The sequence below is a fragment of the Triticum aestivum genome, chromosome 5A (genome assembly GCF_018294505.1).
Source record: "Triticum aestivum cultivar Chinese Spring chromosome 5A, IWGSC CS RefSeq v2.1, whole genome shotgun sequence".
NCBI lineage: Eukaryota > Viridiplantae > Streptophyta > Magnoliopsida > Poales > Poaceae > Triticum > Triticum aestivum.
The window spans coordinates 625,058,939-625,069,872 of NC_057806.1; the positions used below are offsets into that span (position 1 = coordinate 625,058,939).

At 50.8% G+C, this 10,934-nt stretch overlaps 2 protein-coding genes across 2 annotated transcripts; one reads left to right on the forward strand and one right to left on the reverse strand.

Moving 5' to 3' along the window:
• Window positions 1–1,763: 1,763 nt before the first annotated feature.
• Window positions 1,764–7,733, forward strand: LOC123105430 (E3 ubiquitin protein ligase DRIP2). The gene is made up of 7 exons (XM_044527490.1): window positions 1,764–2,071; window positions 5,177–5,276; window positions 5,373–5,586; window positions 6,247–6,599; window positions 6,689–6,739; window positions 6,823–6,895; window positions 7,129–7,733. The coding sequence occupies exons 1-7, from the start codon at window positions 1,891–1,893 to the stop codon at window positions 7,351–7,353; spliced, it is 1,197 nt and encodes a 398-aa protein (XP_044383425.1). The 5' UTR covers window positions 1,764–1,890; the 3' UTR covers window positions 7,354–7,733.
• A 1,108-nt stretch (window positions 7,734–8,841) lies between these two features.
• Window positions 8,842–10,231, reverse strand: LOC123105431 (trihelix transcription factor ASR3). Its single transcript, XM_044527491.1, has one exon. The coding sequence runs from the start codon at window positions 10,141–10,143 to the stop codon at window positions 9,064–9,066; it is 1,080 nt and encodes a 359-aa protein (XP_044383426.1). The 5' UTR covers window positions 10,144–10,231; the 3' UTR covers window positions 8,842–9,063.
• Between the last annotated feature and the right edge of the window lie 703 nt (window positions 10,232–10,934).

A 10,934-nucleotide genomic window follows, 5' to 3' on the forward strand; every position in this document is an offset into this window, starting at 1 on the left:
TGGAGCCAGCGTTGCATGCCATGCCAAATCAGACAATGGACGCGCGGCAAAATAGTTTTTAGCGTACGGCGTATTCGGCGGTTGTTGGAGATGCTCTAAGCAAAAGATACCGCGCATTGCATCGATACACTTTTTAAGGCTCATCAACAGTACATCGAAGAAACCACGACAGTCGACAGTGAAATTAACCAAAAGTACATACACTGAAATGGATTAACCATATGAAGCTTTTGACAAAATATAGGGATCCCCATATGCTGAATCAGTCTTGGCTCAGTCGTCGGCATCGGAATCCGCTTGACAGGACCGGAGAAGGTCAGAGAAGGACATCTCACCGGAGCGGAGCTTCTCAAGGATGCGGCCTTCCTCCTCCACGACCTGGGTCACCTGACCAGACTGCATGTTGAAAGTGTAGATGGAGAGCAGCTGGATGATGGTGAACGGGTGCGCGGTCATAGGATGGCACAGGAAGGCCGGCAGGTCCAGGTTCACGGACGGCGCGTCGTCTCCGCCTGCAGCGCTCATCACCACGCTCTCACGTTGCTCCCCGTCGTTCAGGCGGTACATGTCGGTCGACTCCGAGCCCAGACGATCCGTGAAGTACACGCAGTTGGCTTCGATGGACGGGAACTTGTCGGCGTCGAGGCAGACGCACCTGTGACAGCCGCCGGCGAAGATGGCGCGGCTGCCGATGCTCTTGATGCGCTCCAGCGTGCTTGCGGCCGTGTCCATCTTGAAGACCTCCACGCGGCTCTCGAGCTTGAAGACGACCAGCGTTTCCCCGGCGGACTCCACCACGAAGCAGCGCTTCCAGGAGGCGGTGTCGATCCCCTCGGCGGGCACGTCGGCAGGCACGTCGTTGAACGGGCTCATCAGATCGGCGATCTTGGCGACCACCGCGGCCGGGAGCGGCGGCAGATGCCCCTGGTGGCCGTCGACGGCGACGAGGCCCTGGACGGCCTTCCTGACCAGAGGGTACGCGTACCTCTTCTTGTACCTGACGAACTCCTTGCTGTCGGGGCTGGCCCGGTAGAGCTTCATGGAGTCCTGGCAGTAGAGGACGAGGTAGGGCGGGGACGAGCCGGAGACGGCGGCGGCGAGCACGTGGGCGCGCATGCGGGCCGCGAAGCGGACCATGTGGCCGGTGAAGGGGTGGAGCACGCAGGCGGCGTGGGGCGGGTCCCTGGCGGCCAGCACGAGCAGCCCGTCGGCGGTGACGGAGACGACGAAGTAGGCGCCGAGGATGGGCATGCGCCGGCCGTGGAAGCGGCCCGTGGCGGTGTTGACGAGGAGGCGCGCGTCGACGCCGTGGGACGGGTAGTCGAGCATGACCCAGCCGCGCGGCCGGAAGCGCGGGTCCAGCGTGCGCCCCGGGTCGGCGGTCGCCGCGCGCCAGCTGTGGCAGACGGCGCGGAGCGCCATGTAGCAGTCGACGTCGGCGGTGTCGAGAAGCAGGTTGGCGACGCGGTCGACCAGCTCCGGCATCAGCGACGCCCACCGCTGGGCCTCCCTCTCCTCCATGGCGGCGCTCCGGCGGGAGGGAGGCGTGCGGTCGCGGAGGTTTCCAGATCTGGGAGCGTGGATCAGTGTGCCACACGTGAAGCATTCACGCGGGTGGTCAAGGCTCGAGGACCGCGGGTTCATGGGCCGGGCCGGCGGTGGGCGGTGGATGGGCTGGTGGGCTTGGGCCAGGGTGGGAGCGAGTGGGCTGGGTCCACGGCGACCTAGACCTCGGCCGACACGTCGCCTGGGATCGATCGACATTCGACACAGCGGCCGTCACTGTCGCTGTCGCAGAGGAGGGGAGGGGGGTTCCGTCCGGTCGTGCTCGCGTCCGGTCCGGGGGAAAAGGGCGGAGCTGCGAGGAGAGAGAGGCCCTCGCCGGCCGGCATGCAGAACGCCGTGCTGGCGTGCCCCGCGCCGTCCGGCGGAGGCGCGGGAGGAGACGGCGGGGTCGGGGGCGCAGGCGTCGTGATGGTGAAGCGCGCGGCCCTGGTGGCGTGCCTCACCTGCCCGCTCTGCCGCCGCCTGCTCCGCGACGCCGCCACCATCACCGAGTGCCTCCACACCTGTGAGTCCCCCACCGCTCCCGCTCCCTCCATCCCCGTCTCCGCGTCTGCGACCGTAGCGCGCTGTGGCCGAATTATAGCGTGCAAGGCGGCCGCTTGCTCCGGCCGTTCCGTGCGTCGAATCTGCGCCCGCCGCGGTGATCCCTGGCCCCGGCGCGTCTGAGGCGATGCCTCGAAAGGTGGCGGCGTGCGTCCATACTTTCCCACGCCCTGCGATTTGTGTGCGGTTCTGGCTGCTGCGCGTGGAAGCTGAATGCGTTGGCTGTCTCGTCAGAGAATTTGCAATTTCTTTGTCATTCGTATCATTGAATGGGTTATTATAGAGGTCATATGCAAGAGGTGTGCTCGTCTGAATGTCTGATGTCGAAAGGTGGTAGCTTCTATATATACATACTCTGTTAGCTTGTCGCAGAGAGGCTAACTTCTGCCAATTCCCCAGGACCGCAAGTATGGGTTTGCTGCTCATGCTTTTTGCGAGTGTTTCGCCCATTCAGGAGATAACATGAGTGATTTGGTGCTTGAATGACAGCGAGATTTTGAGCATGGGCAGTGATCCAAGTGAAATCAGATGCATTATGGTTTGCCAGGAGGCTGTAGGCAACTTGTTTGTGATAGCAAAGGGACTCATGCTTGGTGTGATCAACCCTTCAGTTAGCATTTTGCTCACTTGCTTCTCAGTCTCATCCTTTTGCAGAGGAGGGTATCTGTAAGGTCTACAATTTACTGGAGTGGCTCCTGGAATAAGGTGGACGGTATGGTCTAGCGCTCTGACAGGAGGCAGGCCTGTTGGTTCTTGGAACACATTAGAGAAGGATTGCAACAGTTGCTGTACTTCTGCAGGAGGCTCTTCTGGTTGGGTCTTGTCTTGTGGAAATAAAATAGCAATGGCCCATATGTCATTCCCTTTGTAACATTTGACAACCTGATCCATAGACATTTCCCTCAGATCAGACTGTTGGCTAGTTTGAATTCCCTGCAGTTTGACCATCTTTTCTTGGCACTGAAACTCAATCCACTTTTCCTTCCAATGGCAGGTCATGGGACCCCATTGTTCCAACCAATCCATGCCCAAAATAATGTCATAGCCTCCCGGCTCCACCACTTTGGCAGCATAAGTAAAGGTTTTGCCCTGTAACCACTAAGTTAGAGCAGGAACTTCAGATGAACATGCAAGAGTTTCCCCATTAGCCACCTTGACAGTTAAAGGAGTGGATAACTGTTTGGTCTCTGCTGCTATTCTAGGCACAACAGCTGGATCAATAAAACTATGTGTACTGCCAGAATCTAACAGGATAGCACCACTTTTACCCAATAGAGCTCTGAATCTGATTGTTTTTGGGTGCTCAGCTCCTGACAGGGCATTAACAGACAGCAACAGTTCCTCAATGGCTTCTTGCACTGCTAGAGCATCTAATATGTTATCAGATATCTGTGCATTGTCTTGTTGATCTGTGGTGATGGCCATAGCTTAGGTTGGACCAGCTGGCTTCTGCACACAAACATGCCCTGGAGCAAATTTTTCTCCACAGCCAAAAAGATAACCCATTTGCCCTTCTGTACTCCTTCAACTGCCTTGCCTTCCACAATGCTCCAGACCCAGTGCTTATTCTGTTCTCTGGTTCGCTGAAGGTTTGCTTTAGACTGAAATTTGCTGTTTTTTTGTCTAGCCAATGTGGCTTCCTGCACCGTTGCAAAAGCTGCTGCAGCAGCTATGGTGATGGGAAATTGTATCTCTTAAGCTCCCTTGAGCTCCTCCTTAAGCCCTAACATAAATCTGGTTACCAAAAATGTGTCACTAACTGCTCACTCATATAGCTTGACCTGATACACTAATTGCAGGAACTCCCTTTTGTACTCCTCAACAGTTCCCTTCTGTTTCAGAAGAAGCAGGGCCCTCATTGTTTCTCTATGCACATTCACATCAAATTTTGCGAGCGTCTCACGCGATGCGTGGAGAGGTGGCGGCGTGCGTCGATACTTTCCCACGCGCTGCGATTTGTGTGTGGTTCTGGGTGCTAAAAGTGTGGAAGGTGGATGCGTTGGCTGTCTCCTCAGAGGATTGGCGTTTTCGTTGTCATTTGCATCATTGTATGGGTATTATAGAGGATATATGCAACAGGTATGCTTGTCTGAATGCCTGATGTGGAAAGGTGGTAGCTTCAGTATATACATGCTCTGTTAGCTTGTCTCGGAGAGGCTAACTTCTAATTCCCCAGGACCACAAGTATTGGTTTTCTGCTCATGCTTTTTGTGAGTGTTTCGCCCATTCAGGAGATAACATTAGTGATTGGGCGCTCGAATGGCAGTGAGATTTTGAGCATGGCCAGTGATCCAAGTGAAATCAGATGAATTATGGTTTGCCAGGAGGCTGTAGGCAACTTGTTTCAGACTTAATAGTTACTTCAATGGTTGCTAGGGATTTGTGGTTGTAGGAGGCCTTGGTGCTGTTTTTGTGTTTGTAGGTAATGAGCCTGTTGGGGCACCGGAAAGGGTTAAAAATTTTAGCCAACAAACCGATGTCGTAGGTACATTTCATTAAATAAACCTGCTTAAGTTTGAAATGCGTAGTTTTCTCTGTCATATAATATTTTCTATCGTTAATAAAAAAGAGGAGACAGTGAGATCACCAGCTAACTGTACATAAAGTCACTGGAAATGTAGAAAGATTGTGATTGGTGGATCCACTATGGCATCTTCAACTTCATTAGTTGTCAGGAAAAAATAATTAGGCTGGTTAGGTGTAGACGAGACCATTTGATTGTCATGAAATTAGTTTCACAATAATAATTTCTTTGTAATACTCCCTCCGTCCGGAAATACTTGTCGGAGAAATGGATATATTTTTATCCATTTCTCCGACAAGTATTTCCAGACGGAGGGAGTATTTCCTTAAAAGCTAATGGTTAAAATTGCGTATTGGAGATTGCAAAGCAGTTCGTCATCTATCTTTGGAAAGGAGCGAGAATTTTCAGTTATTCTTCTCTGATTTCTGTGTGTTTGAGCCTATTAAGGTTACTGTGAAAAACAGCCCTTCAGAAATTATCTGTAAAATCTTAATTGGTTCTTCCATTTTTGTGCTTCAACCATTGATTTATACCTTTGATCAGTTTGCAGAAAGTGCATATCTAAGGAGTTCATCGATAAGGAGATCTGCTACTGCCCTACTTGCAACATTGATTTAGGCTGTGCTCCAGAGGAGAAACTCAGGTTTGTCACAACCTACATATCACAAGCAGACGTTATTGTCTGTTTTTTAATAAACAACTTAAGCTTATGGTTCATGTCAATCAATTTTCTGTTCAGAGTTGATCACAGCCTACAATATGTGAGGTCAAAGATATTTCCTTCTAAAAGACGGAAGGTTGTGGACCAAGAAGCCATATCACCGGTCGAATCACCTGTCAAGAGAAAAGAAAGATCTCTATCTTCACTGTCAGTCCATGGTCCTCGGGTGTCTATACAGAAATGCCTCACAAAGAGGAGAACAAAAGCTTCGTGCTTACGCAGCTTGTCTTTGGTATGTAGCTTTTGTTTTAATCTGAAGGCTGTAATTTCGTAGCAGCACTATGTGACTACTTTTGGGGCTAAAACATATCGGTTGACTTTATTCTATTGGGCACATCTTGGTTCTGAGCACTTCTTTATACATTGTATGTCTGGTATGCTAAATGAATAGAGCAAGAGGTCCTTTGATCCTTTGTTTGTTTGGTACCTGAAGTGTTTATGTGCATTTGAGGTTTCTTGTTTAATCATATAGGTCGTAATTGAGTAGCATCAACATCGACTGTGCAAGGGATCATACAAACATCGATTTAGTTGACTCTTTTCAATCAACCATGGTGAGATTTACGGTGTGTACACATGTACGTATCGGCTGGTGACATTAGGATAGTTGCACAACACGGTCTTTGTGTTTGTCTTGAACTCTTATTTGTTTTCTATACACATATGATGCACAGTGCCGTTAAAATTTGTGTTCGAACCTTAATGTCATTTATGAATGCATCAAATGCAATAACTGTTTGTGAGGAAGTATTGTCCACACCCTTCAGACCCTGCAATGTATGTATTGGTCAATGTTTGTTTGGGTTTCACTCTTTTTGAATGTATAAGTCATATCTGGTTAGTTATTCTTTTCGTGCTTTACATGATTTATATGCAGTATTCTACCTTGCAGGGCAATAAAGATGCAACAAAGAAAGTTGGAGGATGGAAACCTTTGGCCTCTCATATTAGAGTTGGTAAAAGTAAAAAATCTCTCAAATCAGGTTCCGAAGAGGACAATAGAACTGGAATCAAGTCTGATGATCCAGAGCATGGTGCTCCTTCCAATGAAGCAAAGGCTAGCCTCTTGAAACGCTTGTTGGAGTCTAAGGAACACCTGGCAAAAAAGGAGAATCTAGTGAAGAAGACTGGAAGCAAGAAAGTGTTCACTCTGAAGGGGAAAAAGAAAATATTCAAGGCAAAACAACCTAGGAAAAAGAGAAGATTGCGAGCATTATGGTTCTATCTAGTGGCTGCTTTTGACCAGTAAGAAGCACTAGACTTATCTTACGACGTTTATTGTACTTTTTAAAGGAAACACAGAAATCATGCTTTTGTGTTTTCATTTGTTTCAGGAAGGGACAACCTCCTTTACCACAGCTACCTACGAAATTTTTGAGGATCAAGTGAGTTATCCAGGCTACTGTTTCATGTACAAACACAATATGTTAAGTTTGCGCTAACTTGCGCCTTTATCACATTGACCTAGGGATGTTGAATTGCCTGCTTCCTTCATACAAAAGTACCTTGTGCAGAAACTCAATCTTTCAAGTGAAGCTGAGGTATGTTTTCCCTTCTCTCAGTGTCAGTGATAAGCTAGACCTGAGAGAAAACTCAAATTATTGTTCCCAGCTTGGAGTCCGAATTTGTGTCGGACATCCTTTTGCCTCTTTTGGGCGTAATCACAAATCCCATTTATAGAATGAGAGAAGCATTTTCTCGGTTCATCAAAACCTCCTATCAACTGATAGCTTTCAATATTTTTCATATGTATCGACCTATGGTGTGCTTGCAGGTGGAGTTGATGTGCGCTGGCAAGAAAGTGGACCCAGCAATCACCCTGCATGATATAACGGACTGCTATCTGGACAAAGGACCGAACGGTTGGGTGCGGTCGTCCGTGGGCTCCCCTGCCACCGGGTTCATCACGACGGTGTTCTACAGCAGGCCAGAGCTGCCCACACCCCCAACACCACCGCCACGACCTGAAAGTCACCATGGAGCGCCGCCTCATGTCTGAACCAGTTCGGCCTCACTCCAGTCGTCTATTTCGGAGCCCTCTGGTTGGTGCCACATTGATGCCAACCTCGTGAGGCTCAGCTCGGCTCACCTCGCCTTGTGATATGTAGATAGATGTTTGGTCACATGCCTTGCGGGGATTCTGATTTGATCTGTTGTTCTTTACCATTTTTCTTTACCTTGACGGAGTAGCTGTACCTATGCGGTTTGTAATCCTGTGTTGAGTTGTTCAGTGCTGCTGTAACTGGACTTGAAGCCTTTATGGTGTGCCTCTGTAATGTTTGTAGCACTATTTTTTACTGTAAGCTCTTGTACAAGTTGTCGTCGAACCGGAAATTTGGTTATATATGGAGTAGTGTATGGAGTACTGATATTGGCTGATGGATACTGTGTTGCAAGTTACAAGTAATTTCTTTGGCCTTGTATCTCCAAATGGCCAATTTGTTGGCTGATGTCTTTTTAATGCATGACCTTGCATTTAAATAACTACTCTAGTATACATAGAGCTAAATTGCTCTCCAATAAAGACATTACATAAGGCACAGGGCGGATACATCTGGCATATGGAAGCTGGACTGTTTATTATCCTATTGCTGCCCCATTGCTGAAACCTGAAAGGGCATGCGCAACATCATTACATGTTCTTGCACAGTACATGACTTTGAAATTCAGAAAGTGAAGTCTAGCAAAAGTCTTCACATCTTGAAAAATCGCGACGAAGTACAGCTTTCAGCCTCCATACCCTGCTTCGACTCCATATCATCAGTTTCCAGGAGCACCTTTGCCCATTCCCAACCCGCTGGCGATCGGAAGTGCTTCACCCGCAGCCTGAAACTCATATTTCCAGGAACTCCGCTGTCTTGTGTTTGATCATCATCCACACTACTTCTCCAGAATTTTTTTTGCCTTCCCCACTTCTCTGATTTTGTTGAGTTCATTCCACCATGTCCACATCAACAACACTATAATGCAAATTCTGTCCTCCTCCTTCATGCTGCAGATTCCTTCCATTCCATCAGACCATCGCCTCTCTAGCATTAATTTACTTTGGAGCTAGGGATCCCCCTTTGTTCTTCCAATCCACATTCTCTCCACACTTGCTTCACTAATTTGAACTTGAAAAACAGATGCCCGCGGTCTTCGAAATCCCTGTTGCACAGGAAACATGTTGGGTTCATATCCATCTTTGTTTGGAACAGTTAACTTTCCAGATACATGGCCAAGGTGGAGGCTTTTCTGCAACACTAGAGCTAGAGGGGCTCCCAGTATCACGATTAAGGTTTATCTTCATTATAGAGCCTGTAAGCAGATTTCACCGAGAATATATTGCCCCCATTTGTCATAGTGCTGAGCAAGCGAGCCTTCAAAATTCTCCCGCAAAGGAATTTATTTTATCACTTAAGAAATCATTCTTTTTTACCCAGCAAAACATGCATACGGAATATTTCCATTTCAGCACACGACGCATACACAATCAAGATCTCTCTAGTTCAGAATAAGATCACCTGAATGACAGTATATATATATTATATATAACCTTATATCACCCTACATACAGTACATGATAAATCCCCCACCCTTCCGGACTGAATTCCGGAACCAGTTTATCACAAAGAGAAAAAGGAATCAAATGCCAGGAGAGAATCATCCTCCTATACCAATCTGTACACCCAACTTCTTCTGTCCAGGCATGCGGCTCCAGTCCAGGTAGCTAGAGCTTATCGGCGATCCTGCCAAGAGCATCGGCGAGCCTGCCGAGCACCACGGCGAGGCTGTTGGCCTGCTCTCTCCTCTCCTCGCGGTCGCGCTCCGAGTTCATGTTCTGCGCCTCCAGCTGCGCCGTCATGATCTGGCTGTTCCGCTCTAGGATCTCCAGCAGCTTGTCTGCTATGCCTTCTGCTCTGGGCTCACTGTCGTTGCCGGTTCGCTGTCTCTTCTGCCCGCTCTGCTGCAGAGTCGGTGAGCCTCCTGTCTTGGTGCTGCCTTGATGCCCTCCTTGCCTGTCTTTTGTTGTGCCTTGCTGTGCGCTCTGTTGCCTTGATGCCTCCGAATTCTCGGAAATCGGCAAGGCGATGACCGCCGGCGGTGGTGCCGGCGTCGCCTCTGGCGTCTCAGCATCTTCCTCCTCCGAGAAGAGGACCTCCTCCCCGGCGGGCCGGCCACTGTCAAACACGGTCTCCACTGCCACTGCCACTGCCACCTCCTTCCCCTTCCCTCTCTCCTCTTCCTCCTCCCCCGTCTCCTCATCATCATCCTCCTCCATGCGCACCACCCCTACTTCCTCCACGGCGGCACCACCACCGGAGCTGCTGCCGGCGACGACCCCCCGACCTCGACCTTCGAGTATGCCGTACACCTCGCGGTCGAAGAAGCCAGGGAGCCGGCGCTCCCGCCTCGCGTCGTTGCGCATGGCCCAGAACGAGGGCTCCCGCGCGCCGGCGGCCGCCCGCTCCCACTCCTTTATCTTCTTCCAGTCCCCAGCGAGGTTGCTCCACCGCTTCCGGCACTGCACGGCCCCCCTCTCCACGCCATGCCGCCGGCAGTACTCCGCGACGGCGGCCCACTTGGGCTCCAGCGCCGCCGCCGCCCCCTCCCCGGTTGCCCCGGCCGCCGCCGCCGCCGCCAGGCGCCCCCTCCCGCCGCGCACGCCGCCGCGGACTTCAACCATGCGCTTGCCCTCGATGAGCACCAGTATCTCCTGCCGCGTCCAGCGGGGCAGCCTCGGGGCGCGCACCGACGGGTTGGGCGCCGCCGCGGCCGCCGCACCGGCGGGGTCGCCGGCGCTGGACATGAGGGGAACGGAGTGGGGAACGCGTGATTTGGTGGGCGCAAGTTTCTTTTAGGGATTGTGGGCGGAAGTCGATTTGACGGCGTTGAAGCGGGTGGTGTTTTTTCTTTTTCCTTTTGAGCGAATGAGCGAATGAAGCGGGTGGTGTAAAAGGGTCACGTGGGCCGGACCGGCTGTAAAAGGGCCTGACATGGCACGGCCCGTGTCGGCCCTTTCATAAAGAAAGAAGTATAGTTTTCACCCTCAAATCCTGTCCAATGTCTCCGTAACCCCCCAAAGTCGATTTTGGTCTGATTTAGACCCCAAAAATGTCAATACCGGTTTAATCTCCCCCTGAGTGGTTTAGTGTCACATCAAGAGTGGTTTTGCATCTGATTTTGCGATTAGGCACTGATTTGTCACTGACGTGGCGTGCTTATATGGCAGCTGGTCGCTGAAATAAGTGGGCGTTCGTCTTCGTCATGTTTCGCCTTCCTAGTGCAGACAGGAAACCGGAAAGGCCGCAGCGCCGCCATCCACACCTACTGCAATTGCGTCCCCGTCGTCGCCGGCGGCGGCCACCGTCTCTCTCACTTGACGTCACCTTAGCATGGGATAGAGGAAGCGCGCGGTCTGTCGTATTCCGCGGTTAGGGCTACGCTGCCCTCAATCGTCGCGAGTCCATCTTTGTCAGAATCAAGCGATGGCTTCAGGTATGCTTACCGTAGTAATGTTCGTGTTAAGGACGAGGCTTGATTGCATCATGTGTTCGTGATAGCTCTGTTGTTTTGATATTAAAATGGGCTAATTTGCAG